This window comes from Pterocles gutturalis, unplaced genomic scaffold (assembly GCF_000699245.1).
Source record: "Pterocles gutturalis isolate BGI_N339 unplaced genomic scaffold, ASM69924v1 scaffold7455, whole genome shotgun sequence".
Classification (NCBI taxonomy): Eukaryota; Metazoa; Chordata; class Aves; order Pterocliformes; family Pteroclidae; genus Pterocles; species Pterocles gutturalis.
In genome coordinates this window covers 80,613-100,811 of record NW_010138166.1, presented here as the reverse complement: position 1 = coordinate 100,811, position 20,199 = coordinate 80,613, and the positions used below count along the sequence as shown (strand labels likewise).

Here is a 20,199-nt window from a genome sequence, read left to right as displayed (position 1 = left end):
TTTAGTGTTTGCAAATCCTTGGTATTACTGAGTCTATAAACATCCAAACCACATAAACACTTCAACTGAGCAATGAGCAAAGAACAAAGATGCAAACTCTCATCTGCAACAAAAATTAATTTTCCTTTGAGAGTCCATCTGCATTTTTCTAATAAAACAAAGGGTTCTACTTCACCCGTACAGCATGAGGACGTTCCAAAGATGGTATCTGAGCCAAAAGACATGCCTTCTTCTCAGATTACCTTGCAAAATCTTTCCACTCTCCTTTGAACCTGCTTTCCCATGTGAATTGCTTTTTTTCTTACTCTTACTGGTATTGTCTGTCCAATAGACTAACTTGACACTTCCAAATTCACAGCAGGCCATTAATGCAATGTAGAATTTCAGATATTTCTCCTCCCTGCCTCTGTTATCTGTGCCTGGTTAAGAAAACCCCTAAGTTTTCTTTAAATTTATAATATTCCTGACACAAAAGGTAACTAAATCAAACATTTACGTACAAGACAGCAGCTCTAACTACTGTGCACTTCTAAACAAGACTTTTCTAGCTCTACGCTACGTACAAGACAGCAGCTCTAACTACTGTACGCTTCTAAACAAGGTTTTTCTAGCTCTATGTTTATGGGTTTTGTGAATAATACCAGCAACTCTTATGGGTTCAATATTGCTCATTCGGAGACAGAAATTCTTAATCAAGCAGTAAGAAAACCCCATGCTTGTCAGATAAAAAACTGAACTTAAACTAACATTTGAAAATTGCAGCTGATGAGAAGCCCTCCAAGAAACTCCTCAATTATCTCATAAACACCTGTGGCAATCACAACTTGCCCATGTGAACTTCTGACCTTCACTAAGCCCTAATAAATTCAGAGCTTTAGATCATCTGAGAAGACTAATGGTCCTACAGATTAGAGTATGGCAGTACCTATTTCAGGGAGCTAACGTATCAGCTTTATGGAAGCCTGACCAGAGGAAATTTCATCTGGTGGATTTGCTCTTATCAAAAGGTCAACATTTTAGCTGCAGTGTCAGTAAACTGAAAATTTATTTTCCATTCCTGAAAAATTATTCAGTTGGAGAGAAAGCACTCTTCTCCTTGCAAAGGCAGAAAGCCTCTAAGGGTGAAATGTTCTGTTTCTGTTCCACCAGAAGGACAAGATGACCATCAACGCATTTAGACTCTGCAGTGTACCAACTGGCTTTAGCCAACCACTCTGCTAGCTCAAGGCCACCTGGATCTCTGTCCTTTCAGAGATGCTCAGCAGAAGCTACCTCAGAATAACAGTAGTGACCATAAGCTTACTGGTGAGGATATAAGGTCCCTCCCCACAGCAAGCTACTTGGAGCAGAGATTGCAACTGGTACACGACTGGGCAAACCCAGCTCATGGTTTCCATCCCAGGGATGAAAGTCAATGCAGACACAGCAGGCTACTGCAATTACAGTGCAGCAGAGTGTGGGGCTTGCTTGAGAAGCAGAGGATCTGCAGAAGGAACAGCAAAGCTCAACGGGTACATAACCAGGCTGGTGCACCCAAGCTTCTCGCAATGAACTACAGATGGGTGCATCACCCCCTGGCTGCTCCCTGCAGGCAGCAGGCTGGTGAGGGAACCAAAAGGCTGCAGAACAGCTTCACCCATGCTGGGTGAACTTGAGTGAGCAGCACTTCTTCAAAATTATTAAAGCCATTAATTTTACTCTGGAAGAGCACATCGTTTTAATTGCTGTAGATATGATGATAACTATAAAACACGCAGAGTGAGCTGCCATGGGACGTGGGAACACCAATGGCAATAAGAACTGAATACTGATGTGGTGAGCTACTGCATTTAACAGTTATTTTCTTTTGAAACTGAAGTACTAATTCCAAACATCTGTGTCTTATAGGGCCCAGATTATCTGATACCCGATATGTTATCTGATACCTGAAAAATGAGTCTTATAGGGCCCAGATTATCTGATACCTGATATTGTTATCTGATAACTGAAAAATTAATCTGGTAATAACTTGTAAATTATATTCTTGTAGTTTCCTAACAGGTGAATATTTCTATTATATACCTTATGAACTATGTTAAATATTTAGTCTGGAATGCCAGATAACAACTCTTAGATCTTTTCCCAAGATACTATGCGTTTGTTGGGGTTTTTTTGGGAAACTCTTAGATCTTTTCCCAAGATACTATGGGTTTGTTGTTGTTGTTTTTTTTTATTTATTTTTTTTTAAATTTCACTGTAAGTAAGAAGCTGAAAGCAGAGCTCAGTGGTGTCAAAATACTATCAGAAAAAAATCAGTACAGCTATACATACAGAAGGCATAGCTACACTGTGCTGTGAAACACGGTTCAGAGATTTCTGACCTGGTGCTGCATTATGCTTTACAGATGCACATCTGAAGATACTAAAGTGGATCTGGATGACAGCAGGACACTCAACCTCAGCTGTCACATCATTACATTTTATAAGGTGCCATTCATTTCTGCCACCAGGCACACTCAACCTATGGGCCAATTTCTTATTCGGTTAAGTCAGGTCAGGAAGAGAAGTGGGAACTTTCAATTAGATGTGCTGAAATAAGAAATGCTAGGCATCCAGAAGAGGTGTGGGAAAGGAGGGAAGAGAAGAAAGAAGATGTGGAGCTGCCCTTCAGACCCAGCTCACCAAAAGTCTGGTCTTCCTAATGTGTCAGAAATGCTATGGTCACAAGATGCAAAGCATTTATCCAATACAGTCATGGCTCTCATTCACGTGTTCAAAAATTCTTCAAGGAGTAACTCTGCCCACACTATTCTAGGTCTGCACAGAGCCAGGTCTCACCTGTCCTCCCCTGGGTGGCATAAAGTCAGTGTAGAACCACTAAACTTTGTGCTCTGGTACAAAGGCACAGCAATATACACAAGCATGCACCCAGTAATTAGCCAACAGGGGGTTAACTGTTATCATGCATCATTGCATTATCCTGCATTCATGCACCCTTTTGTTTCATTTGGTTTTCATTATAATCAGGTGCAAGGACAGGTGTTGTCACTGCCAGAACTGCCACTAGTCCTGGGCTTCTTCCACGAAGGTCTCCGGTATGCATGGTTATCTGCAGGGCGAATCTCCCTGGGTATGCTGCTCTTCAGTCTAATAGCCATTTATTTGCACTCCAAAACCTTGCAATATTCATTAACGTGATGCATCATTTTGCAAATGAAAATGCTAAGGACAAAACCCAAGATGTGCCTTTTATTGGCTATGTGCACAGTGTAATTAACATGCATATGATCTGCATGCAAATCACGTTATTGAAAATAGAGACTATTAGCATAACAAGCGCTTATTATTTATTGAGATGCACCTCAAGCAGGCATCCTGCTGGGGTCTAACATCCTTCCTTTAAACAACACCATCTTTTCCTTCTTCATTTACACATTCTTCTCTCCTCTTGATGATTAACAGAACAGAAAACAGGGAGACTCCCTTCTGTGCCTTTGTTTAAAGGGGGAAAACTTGTGTGTTTAATTGCCCTGGAGCATCTGATCCAGTTCAAAGCTCAGCAGAGCCTCTCCTCTGGTGCTACGTTCCCCTCCGCCCCCCATCATCCCTGAACTGCAGGCTGTTTAAATGATCCGGTAATATATGCAACTTCACCTACATTATCTAATTCTTAACTGATAACAAGTTAAAAGCAGTTAGACTTCTTTTTCTGTCTTGTGTTTTTTTGCCCTTTTTTTTTTTAAAGGAATAAAATGGGAAAGTGGGAGAAAACAAAAGCTCAACTGTGCAAACTCAGAAACCTTTTCAATGTCATGCTACCCTTCTCCTATCCTACATCAGATGAATTTAACCTTCTAATCATTCCAGCCATGAAATGTAACAGAAAAGAACAATTTAACTTTTTTCTGTAGGTCTGAGCACAGCGTTCTTGCTGCATCAGTTGTGAGCCCTGTGTGCTGTGAGGTCTGATGCTGGCACCGCTTCCCCACCACTCCCTACCCTGCAGAAGTCCTGAGGTCCCAGGGTCTCTGCAGGACTCTTTAACCTCTCCTAGCATTTCTGGAAGAGCAAATACTTGCAAAACTGTTCCTTGCCCAGTAATTCCTTCCCCAGCCCTGCTGGGTTTTGCACCCCGTGTTTATTCTCTGAGACCACACCCTCTGCTTCAGAGATGGCTGTGTTGCAGTAATGAGACAATTATCGGGGGGAATGATTTCAATTATTTATCGTTTCGCCCAAAATGAGCTGTTTGGCCTTAGGTTTTGAAAACTGCATGGCAACCTAAGGATAAACTTTGGTCACAGTTAAAAATAGCACAACAATTTGTGAATATCGTTAGAAAATATACATGATTTTACTATGAAGTTATCTCCATCTTCCCTGAGAAACCTTGTCTTGCAATATATTTTTTTTATTTGGTTCTGGAGGGCCCTGGAGAACAGAGACAGAAAGTCTAGAAGTGAAGCTGAGACTGTATGGGGAGAATAAGTGGAAAATAGAGAAAGAAAGGGAAAACAAATTTAGATGGAAACTCTGAAGTTGAAGGCTGGGACCTGCTGCACAAAAGCAACAGAGCTGGGTTAAGAAGCCCTGAGTGAGCCTGGAGAAGGAAAGAACAGGTGTTGGACAAATTGGAAGGGAAATATCAGAACAGAAATTGTCTTTAAATACATGTTTTGATATAACCTTTCATGATGGGATGCGCCTTTTTTTTTTTTTCTTTTTCTTTTTGTGATTCCTCCTATTTGACCGCAAGAGACAGATCTGCAGAGGTGGATCACTGCTCTACCACGATGACGAACACCTCTTACATGGGGAACCCCCACCTGCTTGTCACAGCAGATGGACTGTGCACAAGCCCAATTTTCTGTTAACGCAATTTTTCATATGCAATATATATGCCCAAATTGTTCTCTACCACTCGTTCCTTCTTGGAGACCCTGAGAACTCTGTAGGCCTACCTTCTAAACAAACACAACACCTCTACACCACAGTGGTGACACAAAAGCAGCTTAGAAGCAGTAACTGGAATCCAGTCAGAAATTTATTTTGTTAAAAAGAGATTTTAAGGCACTCTCTCCCCCAGCTTTGTTAAGCTTTAGATAAAACTCTCAAAGTGCCGGTGTTGCTGCTGCTACAGCGATGTTTCAGAGATGGTCTGGAATTTTTTTATTAAATATCATTAAATATCCTGTTGTTTTATTAAAAAATGTAACTCTTCACAACACTAAGACGATTCCCTTGGACTCTGTTAATTTTCATAGTTAAACCATCTGGGGGGGATGTGGGAGTTCAAGCAGTTGAACCCTAATGCTTTCCATCCTAGTTCGGTGACCTGATAGCTCCACAATAGCCAAGGGTCCAATTAACACCTTTCCGTACCTTGTGTTGATATTATTTCCAGTAAATAATTTGGCAGGAGAGATAGAGAAAAATATTCTTAAAGAAACAACCCAAATTGAGATCCCTGCTCCAGTCAGGCACAGCAGAGACCTCGACTTGACTTCTTACATTAGAACCTTAATCACTGCATCACTGCTCTGGCTACGGGAAAAACAAGAACAGAACCCATACCCTCATTTTCTGTTTTATCCCAGTGCAATAATGAAATGAAAGTAATCTTAAACCAGCCACTCATCAATCTGTCCTGTTTCAACCCTAGCAGAATGAGGCCATCTCGTTAAGGCTGAGCTGTGAAATGGTGTCTCACTTTGCTATCAGAGATTTAAAGTAAACTAGTGCTGATACAGACTGCTCTAGTTCAGTGAATTCCTCTAGAATTAAGGAGTGGTCGTTGGATATCTTTGCTTAGAGACTTTAGTGAACTGCACAAGGGATGATAAGATGAAAGGATAAAAATAACAAAAAAAAAAAAGAAAAGAAAAAATACCAGATTTGTAGTGAGATTAATGCAAGCTTCCGTATTTTGCACCGTAAGAGGCACACCTAACAGACTAGGAGGAAAGTCCTTGCCTTCTGTATCAATAATGAAATTAAGATTCATCTGGAAAACCCCTCTTTGGTTATTCATACCACTTTCCCTCTAATGTGTGATTGTGTTTTGGTTTGTACAGATTTTTAAAGCCCCAAAGGGCAAACTTCCCAGAGACTAGCTTACAAGTCAGTAAGTGCCAGAGAGGTTTTCCTTATAATCACTCTCTGTTTTCCTTGTCTCCCTCAAATCCATTCTGCTTAAGTTACAGCTACAATTCACTATTCCTGAAAATGTCCAGAGAAAGTTTTGTTCTCCCATGGTCTCACCCAGCCTTGCTTAGCCAAGTCCCAAGTTACCTTTGGCTCTCATTTTTTTCCTTCTAAAATAATCCCTTGTTCCTAAATGATCCAATAACACACACATTGCCATAAGAAACAACGGCAGCACTACATACTGCAGAGCCCCTCATTCCAACGGTGTTAAAATCTGAAAGTGAAATCAGAGACTGATGTCATTAAATAAAAGGAGAATGTATCCAAAGTGGGGAGTGACTTTTTCATGGACAAAGTTGGGTTTCAGTAACTCATTTAAGGACGAAGTTAGATATGATGAAAGCCCACCATCGAGAGGACAATGCATTGCTTGGAAAGAGAAAAATGGCTGCGAGAGAAAACAATTTGGTAGCATAGAGGGGATGATGTAGGAAAGGTAAAACGACTGGGTCAAGGATGACTGGAATTGTGGTGGAGAGAGGGCAAAACATATGGTATGACTCACAGGAAAGAATGAGAATTTTATCAGTCACATGTTTAGCTCGTTACAGGTAACATAAGGTCAGCCCATTAAAACAGGGTGAGAGAAAGAAGCAAAGTGTCACTAAAATCCAGAATCAGTCAGAAGCTATTGCAGAAAGGGACCCAAACTCTAAGCCACAGCTTGGAAGACACCTCGGATTCTGTCCTCTGGGTGTTGGTGTTGGAGGCCAAACCACCAGCGTGCTTTGACCAGAAGGAATGAAAAGCAACTTCATTTTGCCATATAGCATACCTGCTTTTAATCTATATTAACAAAAATGGCTTAGTGGTTATTGTTAGAAGCCAACAAAAATTTCAACAGAAATTAGAGCAAAGAACTCACATCCTGACTTCAGTTCAAAATCACAATCTTCTGATTTCCGAAAATTTCTTTCTTTTGCATACACATTTCAGACATGAGACACATATAAATGCAGATTTCTTGCCACCACCTAATCCATCTCACAAGTCCTTGGATTCAGAAATGCTCTCAAAGCACAGATGGATAAATTCTCTATCTAGGAGTAGATAGAGAATACATGCAGTCCCAAAATACAGATTGAGTGGAATACAAGGCTTTCCTGGAAGAGCATAACCTCTGTGAACTTCAGTTGGCACAGGATACTCATGTTTCTTTCCCAGAGACTCAAGTTGGTGATTCGTCCTTCTTTTCCCTTTTTTTCCCCCCATAGATATGCAGTTGTCTACAAATACATCTCTAGCTATTTCCTGACAATATTCCATTCATCCCTCCTGCATTCAAAACAGTTCCAGTTTTGCAAATACAACACTATGTTTCAGTCGTCTCCAAAAATGAAAAGTAAATCTTTGCATAAAAATGCAAATGGAACATAAAACTATGCATGCACATATCAGATAGCATAAAAAACCCCAATGGTTTCAAAGAGATGTCTAAGGCATTAAGTCATGTTATGAAGAGTATTTCTAGCTGTAAGTTTCATAACAAGAATAAATCAATCTTGACAATGAACATGAAAGAGGGAGTAAAACCTTTTTGAACACTCAAGGTGGTTTGCTCATTTCCCCCAAACCAAAACGAATGAATTAGTTGATATATATGAAAATTAACTTAAACTAACAACATAATCAGAGAAGATAAACTTTAAAGTTAGAATTAGATTAAAAAGATAAAAATATTACTTGGGGCTGAGGAGAGCACATGGTAACTCCACAGTAGCTGCTGAGCTGAGCCTTTGTCAGTTAAGAAACAACCAAAAAAATATATCACGTAGTTAGAAAGAGCTGACCTCAGCCCTTGGACTTTGTTCAGGCACTAATCAGAATTCGAAGGTTTAGCCCTGATCCTCTGGCTACTTATTGACCACATAGACCTGGACACACATAAACACAGCCTCTAGCAATGTGGTAGTTACTCAGGCTCCCCATGCGAACTGCACACAGGTTTCACACTGTTCCAATGCCACCTACGTCAAATTAATTAGTCTCAAATTGCAGCAATCAGCGTTAATAAAATTAGAGGCTTTATTTTTAGTGAGAATATAAAAAACTTTTACTAATAAAAACATATTACACACATTCTCATTATAGTGCTGTAACAGTGTAGCTCCAAGTGTTTCCACTGTACAGTATGCAATTATTTATCCTGGCCAAATGTATATTTAACTGTATATACTTCAGCAACATAAGACTACCACGTGCAAGCCTTAATGCCTATTTATATAATAGCAGAGTGGTTTTAAGCCCCACGCAGCTGTGTTAACACTGGGCTGTTTAAGCCCCAGGATGTTGGGGCTCAACTCAAAGATCAGGAGCCAAGTGACTACTTGTTCTGTGGAGTCTCAGCTTCACTGGGAATCCTACTAGCTGTCATAAAAAGGTCACAAAGTCACCTTATCGTACTGCTGGGAAATCCCTATACCATGAGGAAGCTGAGGAATGGAGAAGAGCAGAACAGATAAGAAGGGTACAGACCCCCAATATGGAACAGCTTGTTGGCCACCGAGGAGGTTATCATGAGACAAGGGAGCAGCCTGATACAAATGCAATAGGTCCAAAAATCCCAGGACAGAAAAAAATACAGTTATTCACCCTCGTCCCTGCCACGCCACTCCCTCAGCACCCCTAAATGCAGCACAGCTGCTCTCCAGAGCTGGAAAGTCCTTCCAGCAGGGACAGATGTTCATTTTGCATGGTCCATACGCCCCAACTTCTGCAATTCTGTGTATATGGGAAATGAGACATCCCCTTCTTTATGAAAACCCAGTTATAGTTGGTAGATAAGGTCTGTGAAAGGAGGGAAGAGAGTTCACCTCTTTCTGAAGTGCCATGGAAACAGAGAGTCAACCTTTGTTTTATCTAAACATATCTTCTGCCCCGATGAGTGCCAGGTCGGGGACACCTTCATTTTTTTTTATATCAGTCAGCCCAGAAGCATCCCTGTTAGTTAGTTACCTTCTTAACACGGGAGCTGCCGTTCAGGACACTTGAAGATGACCGTGGATGAAACATGTAGCGTTTCAAATATGAGCTCAAAGTTGTGGATACCGGAAAGCTTCTCCCGCTACACTGCAGGTGTGGATGTGTACTGAGTATGCAGGGCTATAAGTACCATCCACCTTTAAATATATTAGTTATCTGTTCAAATTAGGAGCCTCATTCCTGTGTACAAGCAATGGGATATCCTGAATTCCTTGGAGGCTTCTCATTGATGATAGAGAGGGTGTCTCCTCACCCCACCTGCAGTACCATGTTTGAATGCTCTTCACTAGAGGGGACAAGACTGGGAATGACTGAATATTCAATAAACAATCAACAGAGTAAAGAAAAACAAACAAAAAACTCCAGCAAATCTCAGGAGAGCATGCAGGAAGACACACACATCTTACATTTGGACTCAGGATTTTGATGTTATTTTCCTAAAAAAACAATTACAGGAAACATTCAGCCCCTAAACAGAAAGCTTAGATCCTGGCTATTAACATGAATATTTCTATTAACATGTAAGCTAATCCTAACTGAATATTATTATAATCACAAGAGAATACATAGCTGTAGAACAGAAGCAAAAAAACCCTAATGAATTATTCTAATGAAATGTACAATTACTGACAACTCCAGAGTCCCAACAAACTATCTAGGAAGAGCAAACAAAGACCAAAGGGAGAATCTTTAGGTTTTCTGGTAATGACACATTTAGTAATACACACGATATTTGAAAAAATAATGTCTTGAAATATGGTTTACAGCCACAATGAGCTTCCAAGCTCATCAGACAGCCCAAAACTCTGATTCTTCTTTTAGAGTCTGACAGCTGTCTGCTATTAGTTTTATCTATTCAATCTCCAAATCCCAAACTCAAAGGTTACTGGTGTAGGTCAGTTGTGAGACTATGTTGACTCTCTTGCCATTTGACATGGAAAACCAAATAACAAAGTCTGCACTATGTCAGCAAGCATTTCACATTCTTCGGTTTGTCATGCAAAGCACAAAGACCCTGATACAGTTCAAAATGGTCTTTGTATCTACAATCTTGTTTACTCTTGGAATACAAGCTTAATTTCCCACATGCCTGAAGTGTTTTATACCCTTGGAATACAAGCTTAATTTCCCACATGCCTGAAGTGTTTTAAAAGCCACTTCTTCCAACAGAAATGACAGTGCTCATCTCTGGCAATAGAACCACAAGTACTGAGGTTTTAAGAAGAACCCCCAAATCAGCAGTTAGATTAACTTCATCCTTACACACCTAAAGTGGGTGTGTATGAAAGGAAATGTCACTTCAGGAAAACCTCATGATTTTACCATCCGTAGATGCAAAGTATTCATCTGCTTAAATTAGGCAGTTTTTCCTATTTCCACAAAATCAGTATCCACAGTTCTGGAAAAGGAAAGGTCCCTTCACCTGTACACGCGCCGCAGTGCAGCCTGTCACGGGGGAAGTGACAAACTATCCACCATGGTATGTACTGGCAAAAAGAAAGTCCTAACTTAGCCATGGTAGGTTGCTCCCACCTTCCATTAGCTTTGCAGTGAACTTCTGCTCCTGACTTAAGCATTTTGGTTAGATGCTAGAGCAGAGGTGGAAATACCCCCTAAAAGAGTGCAGAACCAGAATCACTGCAACAAAAGCAAGGGGCATGACACGAGGGAAAAAGTTAAAACAAGGAATGCAGTTCCTAAAGTCTAGATCCAGCCTATGTCTTCAGTGTTTACACTTTTTTTTTTAAAGAAAAAGCTGTTCTGAAGAAGAGGTTTAAAACTACAGAGACAGTCAAGCGTGTAAAGATTGCCAAATCTACTAATTTTGGAGGGAAGGGCTTTCAGTTGTGGGGTATTTTGGTTGGTTGGTTTGGTTTTAGTGTTGAGTAGTAGAACTGCAGCTCATCACTGGAAGAAATTCTTGAAAAAGGTGAAGAACTGCTCTCGGCTGCCTTGTCAGCCTGCAGGGCTAGTAAAACAGGTATTTGTTAAAAGAAAAGAACAGGATCATTCTTGGCTTCTTGGATGCACGTAGGTCCTTAATCCAGTAAAATCTGCTTTTTTTTTCAGGCCATACATACATGGGAAAAGGGCCCTCCCATAAGAAAAAATTGTGTTTTTACAAAAGGTCAGTTAACTAATAGGCACAAAACTCATTCAAGTACCAAAAGCTGCACCGCACCCCATCCCCCCCCACCCCAATCATCCATCCACTACTGCTACATGACATGATAATCTAGAACCTGGATAGAAATTTTTACACAAACACAATCCCTGCTGAAAAATTATGTCCCTCCTTAACTCCTCCTCTCCTCAAAATTCTTTCTAGCCTTCAAACAGCTCCCAGCTTCACTAAGCTGACTGCTGCAGGCAAACTCTGGGCTGACCATCACACAATGAGTAAAATTAGACCAAGCCTGAGAAACAGACAGAACTTTCCAACATATCTATCTCCATTCTGTCTTGCCTCTCAAACAGAATTGACACTATCACCAAATTCTACGTAAGTACTTCCCAGAATGTAGTACACTTCATCCAGCATGCCCTATGTATCTCCAAAAGTATGCGCATGGAAAAAAAGGAGGAAAAAAAACCCACCATTACTGTGTCCATTGAATTAATTCACATGCAAGCCACAAAGCTGAGAAGAACCTGATTACCCAAGGGGGAACAGTTCTCACACAGCCCCTTCACCTCTGACCTCCTCCTTCTCATCTTCAAGGGAGTTCTATAAAGCATCTTCAAAGAACAAACCAGAGCATTAAAATAACTACTCGGGTGGATATTAAAAACCATAGATTCAATAAAGTGACAGCCTTTACAGCCAGGAATAATTTGCTCCCTCTCCCCAGTTAACCCCTCCATGGTACACAGGTGATAAATCATCCATCGCTCTCTTTCCTACAGCACAATCATCACACCATGCCTGTCCTCGCTGAATCTTCCTCTGCTTCTTAGGCACTGTCTTAATTCAAGAGTTAGTCTAAACATCCTGGTAAATTTAGAGCAACCGTTCTTCAATTTGTATTTAGTACTGAAAATTCTTGCTCCTGTTTCAGACCTGAAGAAAGCTGACGTGCCCAGAAGTTTGTCATCTTTAGCCCACTGAAATGGATCTGCCAAAAGACATTGCTTCCCTTGACTAACCTTGCCTGGTTTGAAACCAGACCATCTTTTTTTCCTTTTCGTACTGCTAATTTCAGCCCTCGGGTATAGCTACTATACCTTTGCTTTCAACTACTATTTGTTGCTTAACTTTGCAATTACTTTATGTAACCTAAAACCACTTTGGATTACAGCTTGTAAAAAGATTCCTTGGAAAATAAAATTATATGGTATTGTGATTTTAATCAGCAGATCCCAAGGCCATAAACTTCAAAGAATCTTTGCAATGTGAATTTCTCTGTTTCTGCGACTCCGTTTTCAAGATAAATGTGGGATCTTTCAGACAGAGAGATACGTATCTATAGGTACCCAGGTACAACTTGCATATTTAGAAGCAGTAGCATTTTTTCTAACTTAGTGATAAAACCCAAACAGATGGTCAAGAAGAGCAGCAGATCTGTTAGGCATGAATAATCTCACCAGCTCCTGTGACTTTGCTGTTAAGCAGCTATACACGGGCATATATTTACAAATTGCAGCAACTCACAGCACAGATAGAGCCAACGATGAATGCTCGGGTGTTGGCACTTCACATACTTTTTGATCTGTTTTCTCTTAAAACAATTTAGAGACTTTTAAATTATTTTCTAGAAAACTATGCTAATTTAGTACATAGGATCCTTATATTGGGGTGTTCCACTGTCCTACCAGAGGAAAAATGGGAAAAGTAGATTTTATAAATTATTTTAAATCATAACAACCACATGCAAGTACAATTGCCAGGGCTTTCTGGAAGTGTAGGAACTGGGAATGGAGGGCATGAAGTCTTCCTGGTAGAGTGGTAGCAACTTCACAGCATCTGTCTTAGCCGAGATCTCCCGAGGTCTGTAGATTACTTAATGGACATAGTGAGCCCCTCTCCTGACAGAAAGGACATCCTGCCTCCACAAACCTATTCCCATAAAATACCAGATGAATCTCCCTGCAAGTTCATTTACTGTAAAACTCCACAAACACTTATGTCAACACTCCTGAGGGAGCACTGCAGGGGCAGGAGATGCTGCGAGGGAAGATGATGGCAATTCCACTGCCGTTACAATGCAGGAATAGCTGTTTCTATGTATTTTTACAACAGTTGGGTCCATCTGAAGTTCAAGATATAACCCAGTCATGTTTTAACGTTTTAAGACAAAGCCTATCCAGTCTACGTGTCTATACACATCTATTCCAGACACATTTTCTGGTTTTCCCCTTTTCTTATGCATCATGCTACCACTGCTGGAGTAGAAAAACTACAGGAATAATGAGAGGGGCAGTAATGGGGGAGTACTGCTAATGGATATTCTCTGTGAATGGAGGACTTAACCCCTCATCTGCAAAGCACGGACTTGCAGACACCTTCATTTAATTTTAGCTGCATTGTCTCAGTTAGAAAGAAAAACTGAAAAAACAGGCTCAGGACTTAAAGCTGCCTTATCCTACTACAAAACTACTTAACAAAAACTTCCTTTATTTCTCCTTATAATATTTTTCCATTGTCTACAATAAAGTAGCATCTAAAAAATAAGAAAATACCTTCTTCTGCGATACCCATCAGTGCCCTGTCTGCAATTCTGTTTTCAGTGGAATTTGCCTCCTTCCAAAATCCGTGACATCTCCTTCTCTCCTCACTTCTCAAAACAGGCCAATATTGCCCCTAACTTGATAACTTGCTTCAACTTGCTTTTCAGCTCCTCTGAAGTGCGATCCAGGTTCCCATGGTCATGAAGGCAGTCCAACAATCTCCCTCCAGCACTGAACACTAACCCATCTTTTTAGAAATCTCATCACTGTAACAGGAGTCAAGAAATTAAATTTCAGTTTGTGAATTTAAACACGCTCCAGTCAAAGGGGTTTACTCCACGAATGAATGTGAAGTGTTGTCTACCATCTGAGCCAAGAGACATATAAATAACTTTAATCTGTTTTTAAGAAATGCAAAATAACAGCATAATACTACTCTTCAGCTATTGAAAGCCGCAGTTTTTACCATTTGTAGAAACTACTATAAATCATAGCATCTGGAAAAATCTGTACTCAATGACATTCTTATTAATTGTGATATATCCGTGCTCTGCGTGGAATGTCCTCTGGCTTTCTACTTGGTTTCTGCCTCAATTACAATTTTTTGTTCCTGTCCATCTCCTCTCCTGGTTCCACAGTCTCCTCTGGGATTATACAAAAATCTTGCCAAAAGCAGGAAATGCTACCAAAATAGTACCGACTGCCAGGAGCCAGCTTCAGGCACAAGTCCTTCCAGGAGTTAAACTGAATGTGGTCGTGTTGTTAACCAAGAGCGTGACAAGACTGATTGTTGCCATCATAGATCTGAACCATGATACAGAAACACTCTTGAAGAGCATGCTCAACACCTGGGCTGTGTTTTACCTACAGTCCACAAACACCACAGCTGTTGGAAGTACCAAGACAACGTAATCTACTATCTGATGAGACAGGTCCCTATAATCAGAAGCTGGGATGACCTGTTTATGCCTTACGCTCTTATGCAAAGACATGTAGTTCACGCAACCTCAAATTAAATCACAAAAGTGAAACAATCCAAGTTAATCATGCTTGGAAGTAGTTATTTAAGCACTTCATCACTAAGGAGTTTTCAAAAAGTCATACAGACATTTCCCTAATAACAGCATTAAAGTTACCCTTGACAAGCTCGCATTCATTACTATAGCCTCCTGTCCTAGTCACAAGGATACGATAAATCAGCACAGGTCTGAATTATCATCTCTAAATAATAAGTTACACAAGTAAGCAATTACAGAAAGATTTACTCAAATCTAAATTTCAAATTTATTCCCTCTTATCTACATGTATTCATAAATTGAAGTTACATGTACGAAAGTAAGGGCAGAATTTAGTCTCAGATCATGCAGCTGCACCCGACAGTATGAAATCAACTTGAATAACCAGATGGTACACACCAAGTCCCCGTGCACGCCTGCAGGGCTATGCTCTTATTGGCATCACAGAGACTTAGTGGGATGGGTCCTATGACTGGAGTGTTGGAATGGAGGGATAAGGCTCTTCAGGAAGGACAGGTGGGGAGACAAGGAGGGGGTGTCACCCTCAATGTCAGTGGCCAGCTGGAGTGCATGGAGGGGATGGATGAGGAGCTGATCGTGAGCCTACGGGTCAGGATTAAGGGGAGGACAGGGACAGGGGACATTATAGTGGGGGCCTGCTACAGGCCACTGGATCAGGAAGAGCGAGTGGATGAGATCCTCTGTAGGCAGATAAGAGCAGCCTCGCGTTCACAAGCCATGGTCCTCATGGGGGACTTCAACCACCCCAATATCTGTTGGAGGAACAACATAGCACAGCCTAAGCAAGCCACCAGTGGGGCCTCCAACTCTAGAGGGACATGGACCTGTTGGAGTGGGTCCAGAGGAGAGCCACAAAGATGATCAGAGAGCTGGAGCACATCTCATATGACAACAGGCTGAGAGAGTTGGGGTTGTTCAGCCTGAAGAAGAGAAGGCCCTGGGGAGACCTTACAGCAGCTTCTAGTACCTGAAAGGGACCTACAAGAATGCTGGAGAGGGACTTTTACAAGGGCATGTCATGATAGGACAAGGGGTAATGGCTTTAAGCTGAAAGAGGGTAAATATACATTACGTATAAGGAAGAAGTTCTTAGCTATGAGGGTAGTGAAACTCTGGCCCAGGGTGCCCAGAGGAGCTGTTGATGCCCCATCCCTGGAGGGGTTCAAGGCCAGGCTGGATGAGGCTTTGGGCAACCTGGGCTAGTGGGAGGTGTCCCTGCCCATGGCAGGGGGTGGAACTCAGTGATCTTTAAGGTCCCTTCCAACCCAAACCATCCTGTGATTCTATATATAGAAGAGACAAAACCATAGGTGGCCAATTGCAACCTTTAAAAAAAAAAATCACAAACTAAATAAAAAGCCATTTTTAATGCATTTTTTCATTAAAAATGCCTTTGTTCTATGGAAACACAAATTGTCTTGAAGTGAATAAATAAGCTCAGCTGTGTTGTGCAATGATTCCATTAACCTTGCAATCAAGCATTAAATTAAATTGCCTTGTTTGGATTTCCCTGCTGCAGGGGAAAATGTACCTTCTAAGGTCTGTGCTTTATGTTACCAGAGCCAACAAGTAAAAGCTTCACAACTAACCTTCTCCAATTAGTAACACAAGAAACTAAACAAGTAAGCATATTGCAAAAATTCCTCTGATAACTTTTTAATGATTAACCTTATACTCAAAGGTTCATAGCCTTTCACACTCGTTCTCCCATGCATTCAATTAACTGCTCCTTTGAACAAGTTAAATTTAATCTCCATATGTTTTCTAGATGTACCAATAAAGTAACTCAGCACTCCTCCTTGCAACCTCCATTCACAGAACGAAGAAAGCAATTCATTATTGAACCATTTTATTCAACTCCTTTTCCTTCTGCACATTTTCACCCTGGAAAACTGCTGCTGAAACCAAGATTAATTTTTTATTTCAAATGCACGTCATGATCACCCAGCAACCAAAGAGGAGCTATTTTTAAATCACTGCCCTATTGGCAGAAAACTCTGATCTCCTGCATAAGGTGAGTAGGCTTACATCCTAAATAGAAAAGACTAAATCAAAACAATACATAATAATGTCACCAACTCTGGGACCAAAGGTAATTTTTCTGTGATCCTGTATTGCAGCTAAATTGCCAGCCATACTGAGTCTGCATTGTGTGCAAAGTCCATCCCCTCCATGTGAACTGAAAGAATGATTTTTCAAAGCTGCAACACTTGACATAAACTAGGGATTGCATTTCAGGGTGTCACAATCCCACTCTAAGTGGAATATATTTACACACACAAATAATCTCTCTTGTTGAATGCACATAATTGGTCCTGACGTGATGTCTTCAGGGAAGCAGCTTAGCAAAGAAAACGCGAGAATAATTTACACTCAAAGAAAGTGTTGCAAGCACAGAAAATACTGGATGGGGGAAGGAATCAATGACAAGGAATGTATCACTAGCTCTCCAGAAGGCTGACTGTTACTTAAACAATAATATAATTTATATTAGACCAATTCTGTACTGTCAACAGATGGCTTCTGTTAAAGTAGCAATATTCAGAAGCGACAGCAACAGACGAGGATGATGCTTGATTAGTCTTCAGTTGCATCACCAGGTGGCAATGCCTTCACCCAGGGTCAACCAGGAGCGAGCGTTGTTGGCCGAGTACAGGTTTCAAGTTGCAAATCTCAGAAAGAAATATGAGCTCCTGAAAGATCCAGGCATATTTTACAACTGGCAAGCATCTGTTGACTTAGTAATTGAAACTGAGCTGAGATTCTCTGAGAGGTTTTAGTTCTTTTGTTTAGATTTACGATCCTGCTCTCTACTAATATCAAGAGAACACCAAAGCAAATGCAATATGGCTTTCTCAGAAAACAAGGCTAGATTCTCCATCACTTCTATTTCCTCAGTAATCCATGCATCACTATCAAACTCAGTCAACTGCATCATGTCTCCCAGGAAAGACTTATTGATAACAAACTAAAAAGAGAAAAACCTTTCAGTTCAGAAATGGGTTCAAACCTGTAACTCAAAATCCATGTTTCATACTTAGGGGCCCCTCACAGAAGAAAAAGGATACGGTTCACTTACTACATCAACAGTAACACTCATCAGGCTTTGGGTTTGGAAGGGAAAGAAGCAGCTATATGCTGATGCCATTAAAAGCAAAAGTATTTAACCCATTTATCTCAGCTCTAACAGAATATAGGTCTCATTACTCCATCTCTCCAGCTTCCTTTGTGATTGCACTCCCATAAATTATTGATTTTTAGTCCCTTAATTCTTGAACTTGGGCCTTGACCATTCACACTGAATCACTGGACTTGGAAGAATCAGTGGAAACAGAAGAAACATTTGGTCTTTTTTATTTCAAACACTATTAAAATACAAGTTTTCTTGTGTTGCATCCTGTCCACAAAAACCCAGATGAGATTTCAGCAAAGCAAACAGAAGACATGAAGTCAGCATTTATACTGACATCTCTGGGAACATATAACCTAAAACACTCTGGAATAGTTTATATCCATGTATTCCGTATCTGAATTCCCAAAGCTATTTAATCTTAGTGTTCCAATACACATTAGATAAACAGTGAATCAAATGTGCCATTATATGTGAGCATTTGCTGGATGAGACCTTACCTGTCAGCATCTCCGAGCCCCAGGGAAGCGTTACGCTGCATCGTCTCCCGCACCGCAGCCATGCCATCGGGCAGCCGGTTCAGCCTTCGAGTGTAGAGGCCCAGACCACCATCCGTCATATACCTTTAACACAGCAAAACACAATATCCTGCTTGGTAAAACAATACAGCTTTCAGATATTGTAGCTCCTATCTTCTGCATGTTTTTAACTATGTATTGCAATTTCCCCACTTTTAAGTTAAGGATATTACTTGGAATACGAAGCAAAGGAAACTTTGTTCTCTATTAGATCGGAGATATTTTTTGCCTCTCATCGCTCTCCGTTACATCTTGCACTCTCTGTCATCAATAAGAATTGAATTTCAACATAACTGTGATAAAGGAAGAATACTTAACTTTCATTAAGGATGCCTGGATGGAAGTAATTTAATATTTGTGATTGCTATCATTAATGATTCCTTCCTGTCCAAAACACGCACGGGGTTTATACCATCCTGAACTACTTCGTGTGGGCTAAAACAACACGATGGAAATCTCAATCCTTTCATAAGTTAACTGCAAAAATCACATTGAATTCATTCTAGATTCTGTCAATGATCCATGAACAATGAGCATCCCAAGATTTATCATGAGAAATCAAAGTTGCAGCATGAATGAAAAGTTTTTTTCAACGGTGTTTTGGCTCCAACACTGTACTCTGTCTGCAACTGTGACCCAGAGACATTCAAAAAGCGTTACTGTTCTTAGATAGAAAGAAGTGCCAGGTGTATATATGCTATTTCATAAATTGCTAAGATTGCACATTTCTTACTTTCTAGTTTAGACAAAAGAAAAATGAATCTAAATTGAACAGAGATGACACATGCTGGACAAGAACAGACAGATGTTGTTGATCACCAGGAACAGTTCCTCGCAATAACGCAGGTTGTGTTATTCGGCATTTTTGCCCAAGTCTGTACCGATGCAGACAGCAACAGTCACCATGTAATGGAACTTCAGGATGTGGTGGTAACCAAGAAAATAAAGTTTTAAAAACTGTACAACTACCCAGCACTTTGGTTTAGTGTACGACTAAAACATTTTAATATATTAATACTGAAATTAAGAAGTTAGTCCAGTCTTCCCTTCTTGGATAGCTTCTCAATGAGCTGCCCTACATCAATATCTCAATAATGTTTTAAAATATTTTGTGGCATTTCGTGACAGGAATAGGTAAACAATTTCCAAGTGTCAAAACAGAACAGTAGGATTTTTCTCTTGGTTTAGCTTCATTTCTTAAAGTATTTCTGACTACAGATATATGCGAGCTAGCTCTAAACTAGAAAGGCAAGTCCCCTTCGCCTCTCAAGATGCTGGTACAGAGTGAGCTCTGTGCTACCAACACCAGTTTGCCAGCCCAGGTACATCTACATGAGCAGCACCGACAATTGCTTAAACACACCATGAAGATTTTCACACACCTGACGCTGCAATAACTCCAACAACTCTAGCAACGCAGCCACTGCCGCTGGCATACCGTTGGACATGCAACATACCTCGCCAGGTCAGGAGCTGACGGGATTTTATCCTCTTAATCCTTTAGCCACTCTTAGCAAATCGCCAGCAGCCCACAGAATAACATCCAGACGCCCAGGACACCTTCCTCTTGCTTACCGAGGCGCAGGGCTTTTCCCCTGGGAGCGAGACACCCTCCTCC

The 20,199-nt window shown here is 40.7% G+C and overlaps 1 protein-coding gene across 1 annotated transcript in view; it reads right to left on the bottom strand.

The window, feature by feature from the left end:
* LOC104468662 (neuron navigator 2-like) overlaps positions 1 to 20,199 on the bottom strand; it is a gene marked incomplete at both ends in the record, with an annotated part of 107,574 nt that overhangs the window by 25,920 nt on the left and 61,455 nt on the right. Inside the window, 1 exon segment of the mRNA XM_010082880.1 lies at positions 18,504 to 18,626. Within this exon segment, the coding sequence (XP_010081182.1) occupies positions 18,504 to 18,626 (123 nt within the window).